This window comes from Callionymus lyra, chromosome 15, assembly GCF_982586985.1.
Source record: "Callionymus lyra chromosome 15, fCalLyr1.hap1.1, whole genome shotgun sequence".
Classification (NCBI taxonomy): domain Eukaryota; kingdom Metazoa; phylum Chordata; class Actinopteri; order Syngnathiformes; family Callionymidae; genus Callionymus; species Callionymus lyra.
Genome location: NC_141832.1, coordinates 20,254,646 through 20,282,418, shown reverse-complemented (window position 1 = coordinate 20,282,418; position 27,773 = coordinate 20,254,646). Strand labels below are relative to the sequence as shown.

Below are 27,773 nucleotides of genomic sequence, written 5' to 3'. Positions count from 1 at the left end.
AATAGGGAACTGGACCAAAGTTCCTGGAATAAAAGCCAAAGATGCGCCATTGTTGACCAAAATTCTTTGTTTGTTTCCATACCCTCGTCCTCTTCTCCTGCCACACCCATGCACTCCAGCCAGTGGCCAATTTGGGAGCTATGATAGGACCCTAGAACTATCATTATCTTTCTATTTTTAGAGAAGCTCTTTCAAGTCTTTAAGTTGAATCTTAATTAGGTGTATCTGGAGCTCAATAAGAGCACTTTGTTTAACTATTCTATTTATTATGAATGCTCAGAAATGAGTAACGTTTCATATTTTTCTTCCCTGTCAGGAGCTTTAACTTGTCAATAGTCAATTAACAACTTATTATTTATTCATTATTATTTATTTAACTTCCTAATTAGTTGCATATATGTATATATAGAACAATTGACAAAGAGGAATTAGAGTGACTGTCTAAAGACCAAATATAGCATATAACTTAATATTCATCCAATAATTCAAAAAATCAAAATCAAATCCCTTTTTTACTAATGATAATAATAAAAACAGCAAACACAACACCAAAGATCAGAAATTGAGAGTAGAAGAAGAGAAAACAGGAACTAGATATCAAAAAACATACACACCCGTGCAAGCAGTCAATGACACACTTGTTCCAGATAAGCAGTATTTGTTAAACAAAACACCAAAACTTACACGCAATGTGACCAATTGTGAGTTGATCCATTGACAATGTGAAATAGGAAGAGTATGGTCAAGATCATTAATACATACAGCAGTGTGCCAACAATAAATGGTAATTGTGTTATTGTTATTGAATACTGCAGAAGAAGAAGAACATTGAAATGTGATTTGTTTTTGTTTTTACTCTTAACCCAATTATACCACTAACTATATATAAACATATATACCTTAATTAAGAAACAGGAATAATAGTAAAATAACTATTGTCAACAAAGAATATTACTTAATAAAGAGAAAAGATAATTATACCAAACCCAATCCAAATACTTGAGAGAAACAATGAAGGGAAGAAACTAAAGAAAAATGGAAAACAATAATATTGATAACAAGAAATAATAGAAATCAATAAAAATATAAATATAGAAATGACAACAATTGATAATGGTAAAAGAAAACTATGAAAAAATTAAAAAATTAAAAAATCAGAACACCAAAATAAGAACCTGAACAATCACTTAACGCATTAACTTTAATTGATATTACTATCTTTCATAAACAAACAGTCTAGAGAATATAATTTAAGATGACGAAAGAATGTGTGTGCGAAGATGAAACAGCAGGGGGGGTCAGTGAGGAAAAGATGGAAGTCTCATCCAACCTCTAAGTCAAACCACTCCCACCAACAAGGAAACTCTCTTTCGGAGCTCAGTAGTGATGGGATCCGCAGTTCTTTTGACTGTACTGAATCACTAGAATCAGTTCATTAAAAGGATTCGTTCAAAAGATTTGTTCAGTTCGTTTGTTCACCAAATCACTAACTCAGTGCTTATGGAGCCATGACTGCAATATCTTCCACTTCCTGAACGCAACCAAACAATCCGTTACTAGGTTTAATGACCCGAGGTTCAAATTCACTGCACTTGAGGGACCTTGAACAATCAAATAAGTTTTCATCTCATTGAACAAAATCATCATCATGGCTTCGTACGACAGGGCAGAGGGTTGACCACTCTTATGTTAAAAAAAAACTACATTCTGCCAGGGCGGCACGCCCCCGGATGCCCGCCCATGCGGCCGTATTTGGTCTGGGACTTATCCTGTGTGTCAGGCGAATTGGGGGCGTGGCTCATTGGTGGAAAAAAACCAAAGACTTGAACCAAAACATCATGGGCAACAGAAGGAAAAGTAAGTAATCTTCATCCAATGTCACGCTCCGACTTTTATAAATCATCGATATTTACGGTAAATTGTTTTATATTTTATTGTTAGATTCTCCGTGTTCACGTCAGGTTTAACTGACTTTAACTGACTAACTTGTATTGTTAAACCAGTGCTAAGAAGAAAATATCTCAAATGTGACGCTGGTACGGTGTACAATTTGAGGACATCGTCTGTTATGTGTTCTGGTTTGGAACTAAACTCTGTTCTGCAGGTTGTGTAAAAAAAAAGAAAAAAAAGTCAAGTTTTCAAGTAAAGTTGAACAACAAAGCACAAGTGGACCTAATGTTCTTTATCTTTGTTCCATGATTTAACTGAATCAAATTCATGGGTTTGTTGTTTGTTTGTCTGTTATTATGTTAATGTGAGGAAAGAGAATAATGTTATTTAAAAGAAAAAGTCGAACCTATGACAGAAAAGCCTGTAAAGGATTTTTTTTATATTATTGAGGTGTAGTTGATTTGTCATGTATCAGTGATTTGTAATGTATAGTTGAGTAAATGGACTGGTCTCCCGTGTTCCCCTGTAGATTAGCCGACCTCATGCAGCTGAAAGATAATTTCACCAGAAACTTGAGAGAGGAAAGTCTCCCTCTTTCTTTTAAACTAGCGCTAGATAAGCCCTTCTGCCGTACATAATGGTACAAAGATTGTAAATATTACAAACGTTTAATTTTCTTTATTGTTAGGAAGCAGTATCAAGCAATTACTGTGTATCTTTGTACTGTGGAAGACGTGCCTGTATACGATTAATTTCTAACCTAGAAGTGTGTTCTGATATCAATAGATTTCAACATAGTTGTAATGTCTGATTTTCACAGTTATTGAGACTTCCTCATATTGAAAGGTGAACATCATCACAAGCAGAAGTGTTGCATCATCTTGAAGAGAGTTCGAGATGTCATGGCCTCCTGGGTTATTCTGGCACTGGTAAGATGACAACCAACTAATCATTTACAAAATATGCTGTTGGTGCTTCTATTAAAAAACAGAATGGTGGCAGAGAAAACACAGTAAAAGGATGAATAAAATGTAAAAGTAAAACCAAGAAAAAACGTTTGTACCCAAGTTAATAAAGCATCTTTTGTAACACAGATAAATACTCGTATTGAAATACTAGATACAACTTTATTACATGATACAACTTGTCACTAATTTAAGAGAATATTCCAATACATTTTTCTCATCTACTCTCAAAGGTCAACTAATGTAAAAACCCAAACCTCAGTAAGTCTCTCATCATGAGGATGTTTTGAATTTATTACTTGATAAAGTTCTCCTTCTCGTCTGAAATCCCAGTGAACGAGACACTGTGGACAATAAAATGATGTTTTATTACGAGTTGATCTAACGAGCATCACTTCTCTGATCAGTGAAGATGTTTTATGTTTTGTTTTTTTCAGTTCTCTTCTATGACGGGGATGAACGCACTCGAATGTCACCCTTACAGATACTTGAGGCCAGACAAAGAAGAATGTTGTTCCAAGTGTATCCCAGGTAAGATCTAGTCTTCAGGTCAGAAAACAAAGATGTAGCTGGCGAACGTCTTAATGTAAACTGTTGCTCAAACTTGTGATTCATTTATCTTAACAGGACACAGAATCGTAAGGTATTGCTCAGAATTACATCGTACAGTGTGTGATATCTGTGATGATGGAACCTACATGACCAAATTCAACGGAGAGAAACATTGCAACAAGTGTCTCGTCTGTACTGAAGGTAAAGTTTGTTCTTCACCAGATATAGGCTTCTTTGAACGCGTTTATTCGGGTGTCCATGAACGTCAATCTCTCTCTTAGTAGGTCGACAAACACACCCGACAAAGTATCAATGATTCCTCCTATAATCATTTAAATAAGTTTTATGAATGAGTCAATGAGGATGGATTTGGAAAAATAAAATCTGTTTGTCTAGACTGCATCACGTCACTGCTACTGTGGACTGAATAGACAGAAATGCTAAACCTGGTTCTTTAAGGTTCAAAATAAGAGGAATGGATCAACAAACTTCATTTATGGAGTTTTTTTTTATAACATATATAATATATATATCAGATCCAGAGAAGTTATGCATTAAAGGCTCTTATTCAAATCGAAGCTACTTATCACAACTCACCGATTCTGTAATGTCCGTCAATAGTTCTCCGATCCAGATTTTTTGTCAATTCGACATGCCTCCTGTGAAGATTTGTGACATTTTATTTCCCATGTGATCAACAGAAAATGGACTCCGAGAGATCCTGTACTGTACAAACCGCGAAAACGCTGAGTGTGGACCAGTGGAGGGGTTTTTCTGTGTCGAAGGGCCAGTGGACAAATGTATGGCAGCACAGCGACACTCCAGATGTGAACCAGGAGAGTACATTTACAGAGCAGGTGTGTTTCAGATCAAACTTGTGGAATGTGTGTCTTAATTCAATGACTTGTAGATACATTTGAGATTCATTTTTCTTTGATTGATCTCAACACACTGATGACGATGTTCTTCACAGGGACGTCCTCCAGAGACACCGATTGTAGAACCTGCAGTGAAGGAACATTTTCAAATGGAACTTCCACCTCCTGTGAGAGTCACAAACGGTGAGTGAAGCTTCACAAATTTTTGGTTAAGTGTTTTTCATCTCAACTGTCTTTGTAGCTGTTCAAGGGTTCTACGAAAAGGCACTACTACCTCAGATTCAGTATGTGGAGAAGGTTTGACACCAGGAGAGAAGGCTGGGATTGTTGCTGTGACAGTTGTTGTGATGGTTGCAGCAATCGCAGGCTTTTCCATCTACTGCTGTATGAAAAGACGGTACATTGAAAAATAACATTGTTACACTGATTCAAAGTAATCTGGAGAATTTTCTTTTGAATCATATTTCTACTTAACAGAAAAAAAAGGGAGAATCTGACTTGAAGGTCCTCCAAGGAACAAAGTGTATGTATCAGGTTTTAATTAATTGAGGACAAGGTTCTGAATTTTAAATGTTCAAATATGTACTGTTGTATTTAAATTTCATTGACTTATCATGCAAAAGAAAATGTTCATCTTTTGTTTAGCGTCATTACTTATCACAGGTAACTGACATGACTTCCTTCTTATATTTCCCTGCAGCATTAAAGTTTTCAGAAGGGGCCGACTCCATGACTACATGCATGACCTCCCTCCTTGCTCTGGAGACCAATAACTTCTTCTTTTTTAACATGGTTAAGATGGTTAGTTGTGAATGTATTGTCTTAGTTTCTTATGGAGCCCCAGACATGACTTGGTCACAATTTGTTTGACTAGAAGAGATCTATTACATTGCTTTCGCTTTGTGAGCTTGGTCTGTGAAAGGCATTACAGATAAATATCACTAAGTATCAGAATATTTACAGAGAACCAACTTCAGGGAAGACTTTGGTTGCGGTTCTAATGAAGTTGCGCTCGGTTTTCTGACCAGTTGTCCAGCAAAGTTGTTGAATGCATACATAATACCCTGTTTAGGGTGACCGTATTCCAGTCTTTTTTATGTATTAACTCAGTTAAATGTTCTTCCATTGGTGCTGGCACAAAGAAGATGCACTTAAAACGCACTTTAAAAAATGCACTTTAAAAGAATCCACTGAAGGGAATACTGGTGCTGAAGAAGTATGTAGCTGTACATATGAGGCACTTTTAACAAAGTTGGTAACTTTGATGAGCACAAACACGCCGGTCGTTCCTTCTGCCATTGTGTATATATGTGATATATAATTACATAATTTACAGAGCAATAACCAAAAACATGCTCATATATGCCATAATATATATATATATATATATATATATATATTCCTTGTGACATCTGGTATGTTACAATTGGACGTGGCTGTTCTCCAAATACATTCAACATTTAACCTTTTTGTTGTCATCCAGAATCATTTGTATTCAGGTTTAAGTATATATCGTTTTGGGGGATGTTCAAAATTCTTTGACTGTCTTAATGGAAAAACATTATGCTTTCTTTCATCTTTATCAATAAAGTGTACTTAAATACAACCAATGAGCTCTCTTAATTTAATTCCTTTGATATGCTACGTCTGTTTTTCTGCGCATGAAAGCTAGTTTACCCTGAGTCCCAAGATTTGTCATCACGCAACGAAGTCTCCTCCAAGGGACTCTACAGCTGGCTGGAGGAGTGAAGTCCATTTTACTCCTTAAAGGACTCCTAAGTAACCCCTCGTTCGGACGTTCTTTAAAGAGTAATAACTTCAAAACATGGTCATGATGGATGCAAAAAAACAGGCTTAATATATGTAGTAGAACCTGATGACCACTTGGGTGTACTGTACTGTTGACATGGTTGGAGGTGTGTGGGGAGATCGGGAGAGAATAAAGAGTTTTTTGGAATCCCTAATGGCTGTTAGCGTTTTTGTGTGTCTCCTATAAAAACTAACGAGTTGAGCAACAACATCGTACATGGTGTCAGAAATTGGCGAAAGACAACCGTGAGTGAAGAAAACTTCTGTAAAGTGTCAGGAAGACGTCAGAAGTTGTTCTCCGGGACACAAGCTAAAGCTAATGCTAAGCAGCTAAGCCAGGGTGTGCGTCAGGATGGACCAAGTTATTTCAATACCTCCTCCGGGAAACTTCAACTTTGACAAGCCAAACAGTTAGACTCAGTGGCAGCGGCGTTTTACTTCATATTGGTGCTCCGCCCTCTAACAGCTTCACTATTGGTTTACCCCGAGGCACCGCCTCGTCCCTGAGAAAGCTTAATGGACTTGCCACCCAGCAGGGGGCAGTCCACTTCCTATAAAGGCGGGAAACACCCGCCGCACTTTTTCCTTTAGAACTCTGCGAGAAAGCTCCTGAAGCATCATGGCAGACGTAAGCATGAACATCGATGTAGACAGAGCTATGTGCCTGACGTGGAGGCCTGAGCCCTGGGGAGGGGATACACACATGTTTTCTGTTTTCTCTGCCTAGGCCCTGATCACGCGATTGCTGATTCTGGGGCCTGCCGTGCGATCCCATGGAGGTCCGACGGAGATGGGAGGCGTATGAGGCCTGTTGACGCATACCGCGTCCTCCAGCCAAGTCGTGGGACGACTACGATGAGGAGGACGACCGGCGGTGTTATGAGGCGAATCCGAGCACCCTGTTCGGATCCGAGCCCGGAGATGTCGAAGCGGGTGGGGGAACCGGGCTGGTTCCTCGCTACCTGCTTGACGTCCTCCCGCGCATCTTCCCTGCCGCGGCAAACCGCATGGAGGTCGAGCTCTCCCCCGCACCTCCACTCGCGCCACCCCGGTTTACATGCATGAGTGAACGTCGGGCGGAATGAGGCACGCAGGGCTGCGGTTCCAGGGGTTGTTTGTCATAAGCTGGACGAAATCTGGGACTACGCGATGCGGTGGTCTGCCTCTCCCATGGCTGTGGGGCCTCCCGTAGGAACCTAAGGACCCTACTGCCGTGTGGACGGGGTGGACTGGCGGCGCGGTGCCCCGGAGCCCTCGGCTGCGGTACGTGCTGCCCTTGACCCGGGAGCTCAGCTCTGGCCAGGCCGCCCTGTAGCTCTGAAGACAGGTTGACAGCTATGTCAGTGTGCTATACAGAACCTATATGGGGGGACGCAGGTGGTCTCCCTCGCGAACAACATGGCTCTCCTGTGCGGTGCGCTCGACAGGCTCACTGTGGACCAAGACGACTTTGGACCTTCTGAGATGGAGGAAGTCAAGGAGTCGGTGGCTGCGCTCCTCAGGATGTCGCAGGCGAATGCAATCCTGGGAGGGAGACCCTGCGACGCTGGACAGCTTGGCCACCGGCATCTGTGGCTAGACTTGGCCACAGCGCTGCCGGAGAAAGATCGGAAGGCATTCCTGGATGGACCCACAACTGAGGATTCTCTGTTTGGTCCGGAGCTCCGGAACATCGTGGCCTGCCAGGAGGCAGAGCAGCAGGAGTCGGCGCAGCTCCGCCATCACCTGCATGGGCGTGATGACGAGGGGCGACGGGGATACGGCGCTCGGAGACGGAGATCCCGTTCGTCTGCCTCATCATCTGGTGCTGGTGGGAAGCGTCACCAGAGCCAGCCACCCCAGCAGCACCAACAACAACGGCAACAGCGGCGGCAAGTGAGCGTCGCCAAGATCCGCAGCGGGAGCCGGGGAGCCAGCAGCCGCAGCAGAGTCGGCGGCCGAGGGACTAGCAGTAAGGACGACGCAGAGGAGGCGAGGCATCTTTTTCATGTGTTTCCGCCTGGAAACTCCGTGAGTTTGACGTATTCGCAGGCGTCATTAGAAACTTTCGGCGCTAATGCTAAGCTAACATGCTCCACCGTTCATAGACGGCGAGAGTTTCCTCTCAGAACACAGTTTGAAGGAGGTTTTAAACCCCTTCGCCCGGGTCATGCCGAGACTGTAATAACGAACGAACTGTAATAACGAACACGAATGCCGGCGAAAAAACGAAAACGCCATGGAACTGACGCAACATGGCGATTTTACGCTTCTCTGACAGGTTGGGGAGGCACCTCGGGTCAGGCCTATGCCAGCAGGGTCTGGAACAGACCAGTGTACAGTGGGTCCAAATACAGTGTACGTCCTGCTTCACCTCTCTCCCCAACTGTCACGGTCCAAGATCCTAGTGCTATCCGACAGCTCCACCGCTGTGGCGTATGTAAATCGCCAAGGTGGAGTCAGATCCCCAGCCCTTCTGAGTGTGGCAAAGAAGATTTGGCTGTGGTCAGATCTTCACCTGCTTTCTCTCAGAGCTCAGCATGTGCTGGGCGAGCTGAATGCAGTAGCGGACAGACTGTCGAGGGGGGCCGTCCAGGACGAATGGGGTCTGTCCAAGGCAGTGGCAACCGAGATATGGTCTCGGTTCGGTCACCCGGTGGCAGACCTTTTCGCCACTCGAATTGGCCGGCCGGACTACTGTTCGCCTTCCCTCCTCCGCGGCTTCTCCTTCCCTTAGTTCGGAGGACGAGGCCGGAGGGGCTGAGGTTAATACTGGTAGCGCCAGACTCCCCAGGGGCGCTCTGGTTCCCAGAGCTGGTGTGCATAGCGGTCGGGGACCCGTAGGCCATCCCTTGGGCCCCCGCTGCCCTGTGTCAGGCAGGGGGGACTCTGACAGCGCTCCCAGTGCTGGGCCGGCCTCTCAAAGTGTGGCTCCTGCACGGGACGAGCTGAGCTGGAATTTGGACCCAGGCGTTCTCCAGCGTGTGGAGAACCCCGTCGACACGCAGGCTTTATGCCTCAAAGGGGCGGATTTTCTATCACTGGTGTGCAGACAGGTCCTTGACCCCAGCTCCTGTTTGGTTTCTGCTGTCCTGTCTTTCCTGCAACATTTGCTGGATAGCAGACAGACTGTGGCGACACTGAGAGTGTTCGCATCAGCCATAGTGACGAGGCATGTCGGGTTTGAGGGTGCCTCAGTGGCTCTTTTGCGGGGTGTGGCAGCAGAGGACATTTGCTCAGCTGCTTCTTGGGCGTCCACGTCAACCTTTGCTAAGGCCTATCTGCTCGACTTGACGGCGGGATCAGTAGCTCATACGGATTTGAGTGCTGCTGTGCCCCCCTCAAGGTCCACGGCTCCAGTAGACTTGGATCCTGGGCCAGCGGGGCCCTAGTGATGCTGCTTCAGGAGCGACGTCCAGCTGGGGGTACATTTATCCCGTCGTGCTTCGCCTTGGGTTTAAACCAATAGCGAAGCTGTGTAGAATCCCTGAGTTATCTATCATAATCTCAGGTTCTACAAATTGGTGCGAAGCCCTCTAAACTCGTCGCCCAGGGGCCGCCCTTCACGCTGAGTTTTCAGTTGGAGGAAGTGCGGCAGGTGTTTCCCGCCTTTATAGGAAGTGGACTGCCCCCTGCTGGGTGGCGAGTTCATTAAGCTTTCTCAGAGACGAGGCGGTGCCTCGGGGTAAACCAATAGCGAAGCTGTTAGAGGGCTTCGCACCAATTCGTAGAACCTGAGATTATGATAGATAACTCAGGGGTTTTGAGCGATTCCGGATTGCTTCAGGACTTGCAGATAAGTCAGAGGCATACCAGATCAACTCGCTTCTATACATTATGGATGAGAAAAGTGATGACGTATTGAACACTCTCACAATGGCTGATGACCAGAGACGAATATATGAAGAAGTGTGCAAAGCTCTGGGGGAACATTTAATTGGCAGACATAATGTCATATATGAAAGAGCCAAGTTTAACAGCAGATATCAGCAGCCTGGAGAAACAGTGGAAAACTTCATCACTGATGTTCATAAGCTAGCTGAATACTGCCAATATGGTCATCTGCAGGAAGAGATTATAAGAGATCAGATCGTAATTGGAATAAGAGATGGAAAATTATCAGAAAGTTTACAGCTAGATCCTAACCTCACATTGACCAAAACAATAACACAGGTCAGACAAAATGAGGAGGTAAAGAAACAACAGCTAGTGATGAGAGAAAAGTCAGAAATAAAAGAAGCAAAGGTAGACGCATTATCAACAAGAAAACAAGGCAAATTTAAGATTTTCTCACAACAGAAGAATAAACAAACAGTCCAGAGAACAAAAGAGTGCTCAAGATGTGGGAAATGCCCTCAACACCTTTGGAAGCAATGTCCAGCAAGGGAAGCAGAATGCAGAAAGTGCAAGAAAATTGGTCATTTTGCTGCTATGTGTCGAACAAGACACAGCGTTGAGTCAATAAAAGACGACCAGAAGAATGCTGAATGTGCATTCATGGGAACAATGCAAAGTCAAAAACAAGACATATGGAAACAAAAAATTGAAATTAACGGAGAACTTGTTAACTTTAAGTTGGAGCAGCGGTCACAGCAATCCCAGAATCAGAATATTCCAGAGTCAGAGATGGTGAACTGAAAAAGGCACAGAGGATTATATGTGGGCCAAATAACCCCTGAGTTATCTTCATAATCTCAGGTTCTACTTCATATTGGTGCTCCGCCCTCATTTGCAGCAAGCCCAGCCGCCTGTGAGCTGCTGCCATGAGCCCCAGGGGGGACACACAGCGCCTGCTGACGTCACATGACGTCAAGCTTCCAGCAACTGTGTTGTCAACCGGACTAATGGAGAGAGCACGAGGCTCGCTCGCTCTCTTCGTGGATGTCTGTACCAGAAGGAGCGAGACCCTCAAACAAAATGTCCAGTGGGACTTGGTCAAGAAGCTCAAATGTCAGGTCTGCGAGAGAATCCAGCACCAGCTGGAGATCCTGCCGAGGGCTGGAAGGCCTCACCGGAGGTCAAAGCCTGTAGGCCCCAGCAAGAAACGCACCACCAGAGGATAGGTATGCGCCGAAGCACCCGACGTGCCTCGTTGCTATGAGAGACAAACGCGGGGTTGACGGTCAACTGGAGCGCATAGCCCCGCCTGATTACTTCCCTCTGCAATCTAGAATAAAGTAAAACCAGGCAACTCCAAGTCGAATAATGTTCCGTCAGAACCGCAGCCCTGACGAACTTTGGGTTGTCCTCCGGCCCGCCCCCGCCATTGGCATAGGGTGGGCCGTTGACGAAAGGGCATCACAAGAGTCGCATCTCCCTCTCCTGAACCAACAGTGCATGTACTCGAGCTGGATTCACTAGAACCCCCACTCTCGTATATAAAATCCAGCTCTGTGGGAGAAACGCGCGAGTGCGCGTGAGAAAACTTCAGATGTGTCTTGCATGTACCCTCTTCCCCCGGAAGTATCCCCAACTCCTTGAGCACTCCTTAGTGTCATCGGAGCTGGTGAAACCCGATATGTGGAGGGTGCTGGAGGATTTACCCAAAGCAAATTTGAGTTCAGAACAGATCACGCGCACTGCATCAAGTACATTCTAAAGCTCTGCTGGCGGTCCTCACACTTGCTCGCTAGTGAGATCCGACCGCCATGCACCTCTCCAACTGCCTGACCAGCAGTGGCGGCGAAAACCTTTCGCGTAAAGGTTCCATGGTGCGTCGGTTACATGGCGTTTCTCTCCCGCCAAACATGATGCCATGGAGCCGGGATTTTGTGAAAACGCTGTGAGGGAAGGAACAACCTCCGGTCAACATAGACATGTCCGGTCTATTTTCAATTACCTCATCAGTTGTCAAACCCCGTCAGACCAGCGTATATCAACATGGAAGTCAAGTAAACACAGCTGATTAAGCCGGTCTCGTGGACATTTGCTCATCTGGAAACAAACACACGTGGTTGAGTCTGCCCTTCATTCGTGTGGACAGACTCCGTTATTACAGTCTCGGCATGACCCGGACAAAGGATATTAAAACCTCCTTCGAACTGTGTTCTGAGAGGAAACTCTCGCCGTCTATGAACGGCGGAGCATGTTAGCTTAGCATTAGCGGCGAAAGTTTCTAATGACGCCTGTGAATATGTCACACTCACAGACGGAAACACATGCACACTACTAACATCTCTCTCAGGTGAACCCGTCGAGTGCGCTGCAGGAGGGCCATGTGGCCTGCAAGAGATACTTACCTGGATCGCTCTCGCATACCTCATGGCCGACTCGAGCCAGTCGTGCTCCTCGTCGTGGTCTGTTCACTATAGAGGGACGACTCAGCTCGACTCATCAGGGCCCAACAACTTTTTCTTCTCATCACGTTGGAACGTGAGCTTGTCTAGTGCACCGCACAGGACTGCCATGTTGTTTGTTCTTCTTAAACAACATTGCATTAACCTGTCTTGATCATAATCATCATCGCTGAGGCGGCGTGGATCGACAAGACTCGAACGCTTCCCGTCACTGTCAAAAGCCGTGGGAGGCGCTCGGCAGGCCACATAATCAGTCATCGTGTGATTTGGGCCTAGGCAAACGAAGCAGACATGTGTGTCTCCCCTCTTCTGGGAGTCTTAGCACTTCATGTACACACATTTGTTCGCTTCAATATTCATTCGCCATCATTACATTCAACTGTCAGGAGCTTTCTGCTGAGTTGTAAAGGAGGAAGTGCGACGGGTGTTTCCCGCCTTTATAGGAAGTGGACTGCACCTAGCTGGGTGGTGAGTTCATTAAGCTTTCGCAGAGACGAGGCAGGGCCTTGAGGATAAACCAATAGCGAAGTGGTCAGAGGGCGGAGCACCAATATGAAGTAGAATCAATCATTGACCGTCCCGGGCACATTCAGGGCGTGTCTGAAAAAGGGTAAACAGAAAACTGAACAAGAAATATTTGTTGTGAAAAACCTAGTGATGCCATTACTAGGTCTTTCAGCTATTCAGTGTCTACCCTTGCTCCAGCAGGTGGCAGCTGTTCATGCCACAGAAAACCAGTTCAAAATAATGTTTCCATCAGTTTTCACAGGTTTGGGAAAACTACAAGGCTGCTACAAGATTGAACTGACGGAAGTAGCAACACCATATGCCCTGTCAGCTCCAAGACGTGTAGCATTGCCTCTTATGGACAAGGTAAAATCAGAGCTCCAGAGAATGGAAAATATGGGCGTAGTCCGGCAGATCCAAAAGCCAACAGAGTGGTGCGCAGGTATGGTGGTCGTTCCAAAACCTAATGGAAACATAGTCAGGTGGAGAATTCAGACCAGTGGTGTACATATCCAGAAGCCTAACAGCCACAGAAATTATATATGCCCAAATTGAGAAGGAGGCTCTTGCTGTTACATGGGCATGTGAGCGACTGAGTCCTGGGGTTAGACTTCCCTGTTCGTACAGACCACAAGCCTTTCATTTCGCTGTTAGGAAGTCATCTTCTGGATGATGTACCTCCACCCATATTCAGATTCAGACTAAGAATGATGAGATTCAGGTACAAGATCATTCATGTGCCAGGGAAACAACTGGAAGCAGCGGATGCACTGTCAAGATCTCCACTTGGACCTGAAAAAAAAACGAGAGCCTGGAAAAGGAAATCAAGGTCTATGTTCACCACATAATGGAAAATAGTCCTGCAACTAAGACAAAGTTGGAACAAATCAGAGACTTGCAAAGTAAAGACGGTGTTCTGAGACAACTGAAAATGTACACAGACAGAGGATGGCCGGAGCACAGGAAAGCGACGCCTGAAACTCTCCAACAGTATTGGCCTTACAGAACCGATATACATGTTGCAGGGGGACTCCTCTTGATGAAAGAAAGAATCATAATACCAGCACCGATGCGCAGTGAAATGCTTGAAAAGATACACCATCAGGCCATCAGGGTATGACAAAGTGCTAGAGCACAGCAGTCCATGTGGTGGCCAGGTTTATCAAGAGACATCCTTGAGCTGGCGGAAGGATGTGAGGTATGTTGTCAATATTCAGCTTATCGAACCAAACCATGGATAACAACACCTTTACCAGCTTGACCGTGGCAGAGGTTAGCAGCAGACATCTTCCCGTGGGGTAAAGATCACTACCTTGTAGTGATCGACTACTTTTCAAGGTATACTGAAGTAGCCAATCTGCCAACCCTCACAACAACCACAGTGAAGAGACTGAAAGTCATCTTTGCTAGATTTGGAATCCCAGAGGTGCTAGTGACAGACAATGAGAAGAAATCGAGCGGACTTGACTATTCTTCCAGAACCTATCCAGGGTGCAACGGTTCAGACAGACTCCAACGGAACCGTGACAAGATCTGGTAGAGTATCTCGACCTCCACAAAGATTGGATTGGTAATATAGATCACAGTTTAGTTCAGAGTGCCTGCTGAGAAGGAAAGGGGATGTAGTAGAACCTGGTGACCACTTGGGTGTACTGTACTGTTGAGGTGGTTGGAGGTGTGTGGGGAGATCGGGAGAGAATAAAAATAGTTTTTTGGAATCCCTAATGGCTGTTAGCGTTGTTGTGTGTCTCCTATAAAAACTAACGAGTTGAGCAACAACATCGTACAATGTATATCAATTATCTTCCATCACTATAACCGTCAAACTGACTGGTTGTTCACTATTGACTTTTAATAAAGAAATACAATTTAAACAATGTCTAACTATGAAGAAAGGTCACTTAATATTTACTAAATAATCACTTGGTAGATAAGAATTAAGGAGATGAACATGGGTTTTAAATAAAAGAGTTAAGTTAAGAGAACATGAGGTTTGTGTTTGGCCTTGAAATGGTTAAACTGAAGGAGGCGGTCATAATGGAGGCAGATCACTTTAATCTTCATAAAGGAGGCTAAAGAGGACTAATGATAGCGTCTTTCTCTCCCTCCCCTCCCACTCCACCTCCATCATCTCCACCTCCACACCTCATGACCCCCATTCATCAGCACTTTTCAGACTCTGGTATCGTATTCTCTCGTCTTTACCTTGTTCATCACTTTGTTCTTCGTCAGACTCCGTCACGTCGCACTGCAGTGAGTAATGGACACACACACGCCACACTGCTGCTGTGTGTGTTGTGTGTCCGACACACGATGAGTATGTGTCATTGCAAATATCCAAGGATGATGGTTAAATAAAACACTAAAAGTTATGTCTATGGTGGAAGACCAAGTGTTCATAGAACTCCTGTCACAATAAAATCAAAGTAAAAAATCTGTACACACTTTTGTCATCATCGACATGACATTTGGTTTCAGGTAGTCTGGTGTATTTGGAAGGAGAATGTATTTAACTTTTATTCATTCAAATAATTGAGAATGGCTGGGTTTGGGTAAAATAAATATTTAAAAAATACTTGTTTTGTTTTGTAAATGTTTATCTTAAATATTTTCAAATGTTCATTTATATTTTTTTGCGATTATTTGTTAATATGTAAATTGTAGATGAATATATGATTCATTATACGTCTTCATAATGTTCACCATTTAAATATGTAGACCTGTGTCTACCCTTTTTTGCCCATAAAGATGATATATTATTTATTTTATTGCGTGAATAGTGTTAATGTTGGTTTAATTTGTCAACTTCAGCATTTAAAAAGCAGTCCTTGTTATATTTGTCTGAAGAAACACGCCCAAAAACCACGCAACCATACCTTTTCATACTTACTCAATAAAAGTAAAAAGTCCTATCCTGTCGGTATCACAGTTGGCCACACAGTGGCGTCGCCTACAAAAGCCAGCTCAGACCAGGGTCACAAATCGCTTTAACAGTTAAAATACATGCTTTAAAAGGCCAAGATAACAGTGACAAACACAGCAGCTCAAAGAAAATTAAGAGAAAGCCTGCACAAATAGAATAGTCTTAAGATTCTTCTTGAAGGAGTATGCGTTTTAATTCTCTTATCTTGCGTAAAAGACTTCATAAGACGAGTAAAACTTCTGTCCACCAGTCTCAGACTCGGTAAAATACTGCCCCCTGCTGGATAAATGTAAGAAATGGTACCAACAGTCGTTTAAAAATAATGTCTTGCATTGATGTCAAATGTACATTAACAAGGGATCAACCGTATTGCAATATTTAAAAATGATGTTTAATATCATTGTAAAGTATTTTCTTGTCATGTGTTTTATGACGTTTTCATTGTTGCTACAGATTTTAACCAGGCCAATATGAAGATTGTTCTTCCTAAATCCCATCAGCATGTGGATTTTGCTACCATTTTGCTGGTGTGGGCAACAACACCTCAAAAGTCATTTCTGTGCGCACCGGCTCCCCACAGGGTCTTGAGCCCGCTGCTGTTCACCTTGATGACCCACGACTGTCGTCCCAGGTACAATAACAACCAAATCCTGAAATATGAAAGATGACACAACAGTCGTGGGCCTCATTCAGGACGACAACAAACTGGCCTACAGAGAGGAGGTGCAACACCTGGTGGACTGGTGTGAGGTGAACAACCTGCTCCTGCACCACTCATCAACGGCACAACGGTGGAGGTCGTCAGCAGCACCAGGTTCGTATGGTTGCACATCACAGAGGACCTCAGCTGGACACTTCGCACCACCGCCCTGGTGAAGAAAGCCAAGCAGCGCCTGCTCTTCCTGAGACGGATGAGAAAGGCGTCTCTCCCCTCTCCCATCCTCTGCACCTACAGAGGGACCATCTAGAGCCTACTGACCAGCAGCATCTCCATCTGGTCGGGGAACTGCAAGGCCTCCGACTGGAAGTCTCTGCAGAGGAGAGGTTAGGACCGTGAAGAAGATCATCGTGGAGAAGATCATCGGGACACAACTCCCCCCATTCCCGACATTGCAAAATCACGCTGCCTGAACAGAGCTCACAGAATTCTGTCCGACCACACCTGGCGTCTGGCAGAAGGTTCCATAGTATCTGCAGCAGAACAGAAAGATTCAGCAACAACTTCTTCCCTCTGGCCATCAGACGGCTAAATGCAATATAACACGAGCTACGCAACATTTAAAACATTATTTATTTATTCCGTTATTCTAAGATCTCTATGCTGTGTTTTTTAACGGTGTTTTTCTGTGCAATGAAAAGGAAGTCTAAGTTTAAGTCCTTTACTCTGGAGCCACAGCCAAGGACTCTCAACTTTGTCTGTGAACAGCCCTGAGACCCTGGTCAGAATATGTTCACCGAGTCTTGAGTTTTGTTCTAGAAAAGGCGTTTACCCTCCTCAAACAATGCATCTCTAATCTGACATATCATCCTGTTTACCAATAGAGGGCGCTGTCTTTCAACGCGTATAGTCTATTTAACATTTAAAAGGTATACATGCTGCTTAAAAGTGCCGTTATTTAAATAACCGATTTGTTGTTGTAGTTCCAAGTATGTATTCATCGAACAAAGACACATTTATTAATCTGAAAGTTGTGTTGGTATAAAAACACATGATTTTAAATGCGATTAGATAGATAGATAATGAATTGTATTTTGGGGCCACCAGGCTCCCTGACCTTCACATGTATTTGTCCTTTACTAATCATCGTATGGGCCAACAGCCTGCTGGACAGATGTGAATCAGACAGTGTTGTGTATTAGAACATTAAGCATTTTGTGGCTTTCATAGTTAATAGAAAATCATTTATGGATTAGGGCTCTAAAAAAAACAATAAAAAAAACAATGGATTTTGTCGTCTCAACATTCTCAGACATGTTTGTTGTACGTTATGCTTTATATCCACTTGGTTGCGCTGTTTCTAGTGTCAAATATGTTGGTAGAGATTTTATCCAATCATGTTTCTGCTAGCTGGTCACGTGGTAGCAGAAACATGGTGGTAGACTAGAGACTCAAGGTTGCTGGTGTCTGTGCGCTCAAGTAAGACTTTTTATTTAGTTTTAAAATCAATAAATGGTAACAAAATAAAAATTAATAAATATGCTACATATTAAAGAAAAAATCCAAAGCTCCCGGGCAACACATTTGTGTCCTGTTGCATTTTCATCAAAACAAATGCAAATACTGTGATTGTTTTGATTCTTTCATTTTTATATTATTATTTGGTTTCGTCTGGTTTGTGTCTTAAATTAAATGGTCATAGTGCACATTTTATTGGACTGCACTTGTTAAAGCTCACATATACCGTTGGTGCAGTAGTTAAATAGCTGTTGACATGTCTTTTTTAATCAGCTTTTATTTTTGCTTAAGTTTCCTACTCTTAAAGTTGAATATGACGTCAGTACTGGCCTAGGGCTGCAATGCAAGACCTGCCACTGGATTTATAGATAAACAATAAACCTTTGAGCAGTTCATCGTCGCTTTCTACTCCATGTTAAAATAGTTGGTAGTATAAAGTCTGCAGCAGTTTATATATATATATATATATATATATATATTTTTTTTTTAATCACTGGGCCCGATCAATTGTTGTAAGGATTAATTGCTGCCATCTAGTGGCCATCACGGGGTCTCACGCTTGACACTAGTGCGAGAAATTTCGCTTAATTTAAAAAAACTAATACATTTCCGAAACTCTTAACACATCGCCAGCAAACAAATCAGCTGACATCGTGCTCAAAAGCCAACATTGTGATCCAAACACTTACACTCGTTTTAAAAATATAAGTATAAATATACACATATAACATTATCAACAAGGCCCGAGTTCAAAATGCCATTTCTGCCGAAAACCTACAGGGTATTGATGCCGATAACCTAGAGGGTAACAATGGAAATTTGACTTCTGTGGGTCGAAGTCGAGGGAGGAGAGGAGGAAGGCAGGTTCAGAAATAGATAGAAAAGTGTCTGGGACTGAGAGAAGGAACTTTAAGTATTTGGGAAGATGACAAAAAAAGCTACAGAGTTGATTGACATGATGCAGAGAAGGAATGTGGATATACTGTGTGTCCAGCAGACCAGGTGGAACGCTAGGCGAGAAGCTTAGGTTCAGGTTTCAAGTTGTACTAATATGGTATTGACAGAGAAATGGAGTAGGGGTTATCCTGAAAGAGGAGTTTGATAGGAATGTCCTGGAAGTGACAAGAGTGTCAGACTGATGAGTCTCAAGCTTGAAATTGAAGGTGTGATTTTAAATGTTATTAGTGGCTATGCCCCACAGGTGGAATGTGAATTAGAGGAGAAGGAAACATTCTGGAGTGAGTAAGATGAAGTGATACAGAAATCCCCAGAGGTGAGAAAGCGGTAATTGGTGCAGACTTCAATGGACATGTTGGTGCAGGAAATGGAGGTGATGAAGAAGTGATGGGCATTGTTTGGTATCCAGGACAGGAACACAGAGGGACAGATGTCAGTAGACTTTGCAAAAAGGCTGTAGTGAATACCTTTTTTCCAGAAGAGACATGAGCATACGGTAACTTATAAGAGTGGAGGTAGGAACACACAGGTAGACTACATCTTGTAGAGACAATGTAACCTGAAGGAGACCACTGACACAAAGTAGTGGTGGGTGAGAGTGGTGATTTGCAGGATGAATCTGGAGACAAGAAAGACGAAGAGGACAAAGTGGTGGAAGCTGAAAAGACAGGATTGCTCTATGGCTTTCAGGGAGGAGTTGAGAAATAATTTACAGTACTTGCTGTATAGTCTCGAAGGAAAGTACATAAGGAGATTTGGTGGTGGGATGGGGGAAATGCATTCAGACCATTTGCTGTGACTCTTATATTTAATTCATGTGTTGTCCATTTATTCTGATCCTCCTTGAGATGGTTCTACTCCATCATTGGAGTCCATCTGTGTTTCATTAAACTGATCGTACTCGACTAGGAAAGGCACACACCTGGCTAAATAAGACCTTAACGCTCACAATGCATGTCAGAGCAAATAAGAATCATGAGGTCGAAAGAACTGCCCGAAAGGCTCAGAGACAGAATTGTGGCACAGATCTGGCCAAGGTTACCCAAGGATTTCTACAGCACTCAAGGTTCCTAGCAGACCCGGCGGCATGGGCGGGCATTGGGGGGCCATGCCCGCCCCCAGGGTCAGCCGTGCCCACCCTGGCAGGAAGTTTTTTTTTTTAACATAAGAGTGGTCACCCCTCTGCCCTGTCGTATGAAGCTAAAGCGCTGTTATGCCTATTACAGGTGATGTAAATGTACAATGTAGTAGCTCAACTCTTTAGTTACTTTCATGTGAGAACACACAACAATGCTAACAGCAATCCAAAATATGTTCGTTTATTATCTACTTCGATCTGTCAACACACATCCATCAATGTCAAGAGAACAGCACACCCAAGTGGTCATTAGGTTCCACTACAGTTATTGTTATCATTATACATTAATGGTTACAGTTGCTTTTTGAGTCAATCATTTGTTTTGGTTTTCAGTATGGACATCCGTAATACCATGACATGAAAAAGTAACAAGGAGAGCGAGCAGGAAGACCATCCATGTCTACTGAAAACACAAGCACTGAAGTTAACCTGAACACTGTAGTGAACATTCAAACTGAGAGAGTCCTGCAGCTAAAGCCTTTACTTGAACTCACCAAGACTCCTGCCTTGGACTTGGGCTCGGTGAGAGTTCAGAATTGTTTTTATTGTACCTTTTAAAAACAAGGCTCCTGTAGAATGAGTAAATAGCCTATATTGTCATGATGGTCATTTGGTGCCCTTTAAAAAAACATATTTTATGAGACCAAGATTGAACTCTTTGTCCTCAATCCTAAGAGGTATGTGTGGAGAAAACCAGGCACTGCTCATCACCTGCACAATACTATCCTACAGTGAACATGGCGGCAGCTTCATGCTATGATGGTACTTTTCAGCTGCAGGGACAGGACGACATGTTGCAATTGAAGGAAAGATGAATGCCGCAGTACAGAGATATCCTGGAAGAAAACCTTTTCCAGAGTGTTCAGCACCTCAGACTGGGCCGAAGGTTCACCTTCCAACAAGACAATGACCTTGAGCACACACAGCTAAAATAACAAATTAGTGGCTTCAGAACAACTCTGTGACTATTCTTGAATGGACCAGCCAGAGCCCTGACCTAAACCCAATCGAGAATCTCTGGAGAGACCCGAGAATGGCTGTCCATCAACTTTCACCATCCAACCGAACAGAACTGGAGAGGTTCTGCAAGGAAGAATGGCAGAGGATCCCCAGATACAGGTTTGAAAAACTTGTTTCAGTCAAGATTGGGTGCTGAGGGGAGAAAAAAAAAAAAAGAACTTATATGATTTAGAGAATTGCTAAAATGAAATTAAGAGTGATTACCCTCCATACCCACTGAACCTGTGGAGGTATGGATATGTCTAGGAGAGGAGGCAGTAGAGTTTCTGGTTCCCCCATATTATTTCTATTCAACAAGATCTTAGAGAGGAAATGCCTGAGGAATGGAGAACAATTGTGATGATGCTCGTTTTTAAGATTAAGGGGGATGTTCAGAATTGTAGCAACTGTAGAGGAATACAGTTGATGAGCCATACAATGAAGTTATGGGATAAGTAGTGGAAACTAGACTGACAGCAGAGATCAGCATTTGTGGGCAACAGATGAGGTTAGACAGGAATCTCCATGGACTATGATGTTTGCAGATGACATTGTGATCTGTGGTTGGAGCAGAGATCAGGTGGACGAAAAGCTGGAGATATGCTCTATAAAGGAGAAGAATGAAGGTTAGACGCAGCAAGACAGAATACATGCGTGTGAATGAGAGGAACCAAAGTGGAACCATGAGGCTACAGGGAGCGGAGATGAAGAAGGTAGAGGATTTTAAGTATGCGATGAAGATGTTGAGGTTGGCAGTGACAAAGATGGATGGAATCAGAGGAACAACACAAGCAAAAAGCATCTCCACATTTGCCCATTTGATGATATGTCTTGTAATACAATATATAGTTAAATATACCGGAGGATTCACCAGTAAATAATACGAATGTACAAACTCTTGTAGGTTAAAAAAAAAAAAAAAAAAAAGTATTAATTTAAACAAAATTATATTTCTGTAGTTTGTAATTGCGTATCAAAATTTCCAATTTCATCTTAAGCGTTTGTACGTTTCCACCGTTTATTCGGGGGGAAACTACGGTGGCTGGGAGGAGCATAACAAATTCACCAAGACGCGCTTTACCACTTTTCAACTCTAGAGGGCGACGTTTCACACAATTTTAACAAGTTGGACAAGTTGTAAATTTAAGACGACTTTGAATCACATTTTCAGGCTTTGTTAGGTTAATGCAAAGACTTTAGTTGGAAATAAAAAGACAAAGACATGATGATCCGTTTTCTCTTCTTTAATAACACATTCATATCTATGCTCTGTTTTGTTTACAAGGAGTTTTAAACAAGTGTTGATGAAGACTAAAGGAATCAGGCAGGCAGAGGGTGAAAGTCCATATACTGTAAAGACTAAAGGCGCCATGTGGTGGAAGGGAACGACCAGCCAGCGAGCAGCAGAGGCGCCTCCTTCCACCTACAGCTACACAGTCAACTAAAACAACAACAGGTCCTTTTGCTCTCAAGTGACTCATCAGAAGTGAATATAGATTATTGATCAGTGTAGAAGGTCCTTGCAGGCGCGCTAACTTATGAAGGCTTTCCCGAAACAAAAACAAAAAAAAAAAAAAAAGAAAAGAAATTGCTAAATGCACCCAAACACAAGAGATACAATCTGCTGTCATAAAAAAACAGACGAAAATAAAACGATGTTTAAAATGTAAGTTTCGTGAAAAGAAAAATAAATTTGAATCAAGAAATCTCTTTCATGTTGGGCTTTTTTTTTTTTTTTAAAGAAGAAATTAGAAACGGGAGTTTGATCCCCCACATTGAAGCATATTATTCCTTTTATAGAATCAAAATGGAGAAAGTAAACAAAAATTATCTTTGGAAGAAGTTTTCCTTTAATAGACTATCCACTACAGTATATGGAGATGCCGCTATCCAGGTATTTATTAATTTATCTAGATTTATTTTTGAACAACTTTTTTTTTTTTTTTTTTTTTTTTTTACATTTTTGTGTGTCCTTTTTCAGAAAAACAAAACAAAAATACCTATTTTTTTTTCTAAGAGGTAGATCAACAAAACAATTACATGGTTACAGGTGTTTTGCCTCTTGATTCAGGCAGTGAGATGGTGAGGGCGGGAGTGCAGCAGCAGGCGCTCATTTCGTGAGCGCCCGCTGCCGCCGACATCCCTGCTGCCCCACGGTGAGAGTCCATATTAGCTTTTTTTGTCTTCTCAGTCAGTTACAGTCTCGCCTTCTGGGCCGAGAGGTAAGTTTTTAAAAGCGAAAAAAAAAAAGAAAATAAATTATCAAAGTGAGTGTAACAGAGACTGCGCATGGTGTCCGTATCTGACGCTCTTGTTAAAGAAAATTTTTAAAGAAACAATCTTCTAGCTGAGTTCTGATTTTGAGGTAGCGTTCCTAGTTACGTGTGGTTCGTTTTCCCTCCCTCAGGAAATTCCACGTCCTCGGCAGAGCAGGGAGAGTGTTTTGCTGATGGTACGACCCGATAATACTCTTTCAAAGTGACGAGAGAAGGGAACGTTTCAAAAAAGGACCGCAGCAGAGAGATATAGAAAAACCCACTCGGCTCCAAAAATGACATTTTGGGCCTCATCTACGACAGATATGATCTGCGGCTTGAACGTGGTGAATTGTGCACCCAAAAGGAGGCAGGAGGTCATATTCGGTTGTGTGTTTAGTGTGGGAATCTAGAAGAAGAGTAGGCAGCACGGTGAGTGGAGTCATCTCATCCCTACCATGACACTTCACCATCGTTCTCTCCTAAATTCGGACTTTTGACGGGCCCAGTGTTTCTTTGCTGTATTGCATCTAATACAGAGACCCATCCTGTGTGTTTGGCACAGTCACCGTCATATATGGAGCTACATGTTAGTCTTACTTTTAAGCTGCATTTCTCATAGATTTGTGCATTCAAAATAAGATCAGTTTAAAAAAAAAAAAAGAAAACAAAAAGAAATGTGTTCAACTGAAGTGAGCAAAAACAAACACGATGGAGACCAGCGCAAGAGAGGGTGAGGGACCCGGACGTTCCCGCCCGCTCCCAACAAATCCAATTATTCTCTAAACTTAATATCTCGTGGTTTTTTTTTTCCCTCCTGGAGCAGGAAAGAAGGAACCAAGCGCGAGTGGAGAGAAGGAAACGTCTCCTCGCTTTCGCCGCGGAGTTCTACTGAATTGGTATCGAGTCTCAGTCGTTTTTTGATAGGTCGACGTAGTCACAGATCTGGTGAAAGCGTACGTCACAGATGTCATGTCCAAATAAAGCTTGCGGTATTGTTCAAAACAAAACAAAAATGAATCCTAAAACAAAACAAATGACTGCCGGCTAGATCGATGATCCTGAATAGTGTCTTGGTGGTCGGGAAGTCTATGGTTTGAGAGAGCTGGAGACCAAACACGGGCGTGATCTCTGAAGCAGGACAAATGGGGACTAGATCTGTCCTGAAGGGGTGGTGATGGGGTTCAAGCAGGCGAGACATAGAACTAATCTCCTGTCTTTCCTTTGCACAAACTCCAGCTTTTTTCCCCTCGTTTAGGTTTTTATGCATTTTTTTTCCAAAAATACAAAACGAATGTTCAGGACTGCATCCATTCCTCAACAGTGTTATCACAGTCTCCTTCATTTTGCTTTCATTCTCAACTCCTTCCCCTCGTGTGAGGGCCATAGATTAAATTCCTACTTTTTTTCTTTTTTTTTTCTCTTCCACCTGACCACATCCCGTTGACGAAAAAAAAAAAGAAAACCCAGCAAACACATTCGTCCACTCGCCAAGCATGACTGTGGCCAACAGGGAGCGTCTGAGGTGTGGTGGTCAGTGCACAGATAATAAATATTCACATTCAGAGAGGTCAGAGCTAGTTCAGGTGTGTGTTCGTGAAGTCATCCTTCATCAACCCTGACATCAGATGACTGACAGGTTGTGGAGGAGGGCGCGCATAGAAAAGGCTTTTTTGTTTGTTTGTAGAGTTGGTTGTGTGAACACTTCAGCCCTCTTGTTATAATTTGGCGCTCGTTGATGATGTCGTTACAACAGGCTAACAGAGGGCAGGCATTTGAAGTCACATGACCTCTCACCAGGTGCCCATCAAGACCTGCGCTCTCTCTCTCGAGTCAACACGGCTCCCCATTGGCCAATTCTCTGATTTAAACTATGGTCCAATCACACGTCAGGATGACTGAGATCGTTCTCAAAGGAAACAAAGAAACCAAAAATGGCCTCTCAGCCCTCTATTGTGAATGTCAACCAGAACAAAAACTCTAATCATCCTGAGCTCACTCACACGCAAAAAAAAAAAAAACAGAAAAAAAAAAATAAAAAAAATACCAAATCTTCAAGACGATACCGAAAACAAAATACTTTTTCCTTAAAAAAATAAAAAATATTCAGGACTCAGCGCTTCTTTCTCTTCTTATACAAAACACCAGCAAGCAAAAAAACGTTTTAGTAATACTGAGGTAACTTTACCCTGAGGTAGGTTTTTTTCCTTTCTTCTCTAATCTGCTCTAATCTTGGCAGGAGCGTCCAGGATAAGACCCGCCCCTCATTATCATACGCAGGCGGGGTCTGGAGGCTCCGGCCACAGGCCTTTTCGGCAGGTACGGAGAGAGAACGTGGAAGCTGCTCGACTTTCCTTCGGATGTCACGTCAGAGCTGGAGGCAGAAAAGCTTTTCTCTTTTTTTCTTTTTTTTTTGGAAGACTTTGCCTTCTTGTCAATGAGCAGAACGCCTCGGACGCACGTCGTCCGTCTGTCACCGCAGGACTTCACTTCAGGCCAAGCAAACCTGATTTTCGCTGCCTTTCCGTTACATTCACTGGAGGGGCCGGGCTAACTCACATATCATATATATAATATATATAAAATATGCCGTAGAGGGGGCGGGCCGGCAGCCAGCGAGCATAGCTGCTGACTTGTTCAGGTGTGTGAGCTGAGCCGCTGCAATAGAACTGCAGGACCAGCCGTGGCCTGCGCTGCCCCCTCGCTGTTCCTCCCGCCACATGGCGAAAAACTCAATAAAAACCTCACGAATCTCGGTCCCCGCCACCCTGCAAGGTAGTGAAAATCGTGTAGACGAGGGGGCGGGAAGTTATCCCAAAGACCCTGTTTTTCACCAGAAAAAGGCAAGGCGGTCGGACACAGCGTCTGTTAACATTTACATGAAGATTATATATTTACAACCTCATATTGTTGTTGTTGTTTTTTCTAGCCTCCCCGCTATTCGGAGAATTCCTCAAAGAGCAGTGTTAACATCTGCGGCCCCTCGACTATACTTTCATTGGCTGCTGGGTCGGAGGTGGGCGTGGCGCACACACACCTCCCCGGCGCCGCTACAGCAGCTTCGACGCTTCCTCTCCCGACTCCGCCTCACTGCATTCTATCAATAATAGCTCTGAATATAACATTTCTATACATATATCTCTTTTTTACTTTAAAAAAAAAAAAAACCACCCTTAAAATATAGGACTGGCTGCCGATGGGAAGCGAGGGCTGTGGAGATGGGGGTGTGGGGGGGGAGGGTGGTGGCTGAGGTACAGGTGAGCATCACTAGTGTCTCAAAAAGCTGCATCAAAGTCGATAGTTGTCATCTATTGATCATCGGTTTAAGTCTTTGGATGCTGCAGACCACGAATGACCACTAGGAAGACACTGCCCCCCCGACTCCTTCACCTCCCATCCTCAGTCAGTCTCTCTTCTGGCCTGTCTTCTGATCTTGTTTTTGCCATAATTTACTCGTTTGTTTTTTCATCTTTTGATTTGTTCCTATTCTCTTTAAACGTCTGATCTCCAGGCGAATCCCTCCCTCTTCGTATCTCCCCTGTCTATCGCTGGGTCCGTGTGTTGCTCTTCGATATCCGTCCGTCCGTGTGTCTTTGTCAGTCCGTCGGGTGGCGAGGCTCACCCACGTGGTGTGAGGCCCTCACTTCCTGCGCTGTTGGTGCTCTTGGTTGAGTCCCTGTGTCGGACTGCCCATCTCTGTGAAGCCCTGTGGCTGGGGCCCGGGGCCCATGGCCATGCTGCTGCCGCCGCCGCTGCCGCCGCCACCGCCGCCGCCGCCCCCCTTCTGAGGTGGTTTGACTTGGGTCAGGATATCCCGGATCTTTCTCTGGGCCAACTGGAACCATAGAAAGTAAAGTTACTAAACTATGATGAAATCAAGTCATGTGAAGATAACTATTACAAACTCAACCATATGCATAAACAAACGTGATCAAAATTAAGAAAAGTTATTTAATTTAGTTTAAAAACGAGACAAATAAACCAGCTTGTGTGTTGCGTTCAATAGCATAGGAACAGTTATGGTGGAATCAATACATGGGAAAAAACACAACAGTCATTGTGTGATGTTGTGATTAATGAGTCACATGTACACTTAAATCTACAAGTTAAACATTCCATTAAACATAAAGTCTAATCTAATTCCTGTGAAGTTTCCTTGATGAGAACTAGGCTAAAATGTCAGCAATTGTCGTTGATTAAACAAGACTTAGTTTTTTAAAACAAGTTCTACCGAAACTGGAATAGAAGGAAAATGAATGTGACTAAAAAAGTAAATTAAGAAACTAGACTAAGATCAGACCAAAAACTTGTTTAATTCATTTGGGCTTTTTATCCATCATTGTCAACATATTATGAAACTTTATAGAAATCTTTATATCAGACAAAATGTAAAATGCAATGAAGCTCGAAAGACATTAGAATGCCATGGCTACATCACATAATGACACT

At 43.4% G+C, this 27,773-nt stretch overlaps 2 protein-coding genes across 5 annotated transcripts in view; one reads left to right on the top strand and one right to left on the bottom strand.

Annotated features, from left to right (window-relative positions):
- Window positions 1–1,808: 1,808 nt before the first annotated feature.
- LOC148065269 (tumor necrosis factor receptor superfamily member 5-like) lies at window positions 1,809–6,129 on the top strand. 2 transcript variants are annotated; one of them, XM_087809679.1, is made up of 9 exons: window positions 1,809–1,857; window positions 2,711–2,819; window positions 3,293–3,386; window positions 3,483–3,608; window positions 4,109–4,264; window positions 4,381–4,468; window positions 4,527–4,682; window positions 4,763–4,808; window positions 4,986–6,129. In XM_087809679.1, exons 2-8 carry the CDS (start codon window positions 2,793–2,795, stop codon window positions 4,785–4,787), a joined length of 672 nt encoding a protein of 223 aa, XP_087665805.1. In that variant the 5' UTR covers window positions 1,809–1,857; window positions 2,711–2,792; the 3' UTR covers window positions 4,788–4,808; window positions 4,986–6,129. The 2 variants fall into 2 exon arrangements, with proteins under 2 accessions (XP_087665805.1, XP_087665806.1); XM_087809680.1 differs by lacking the exon at window positions 1,809–1,857 and adding an exon at window positions 1,860–1,914.
- Window positions 6,130–22,298: 16,169 nt separating this feature from the next.
- LOC148065268 (insulin-like growth factor 2 mRNA-binding protein 1) overlaps window positions 22,299–27,773 on the bottom strand; it is a 29,368-nt gene continuing 23,893 nt past the window's right edge. For all 3 annotated transcript variants that reach the window (XM_087809252.1, XM_087809253.1, XM_087809255.1), the window contains exon 15: window positions 22,299–27,159. In XM_087809252.1, coding sequence (XP_087665378.1) covers window positions 26,965–27,159 — 195 coding nt within the window. In that variant the 3' untranslated portion in view covers window positions 22,299–26,964. The remainder of the gene's footprint in view (window positions 27,160–27,773) is intronic.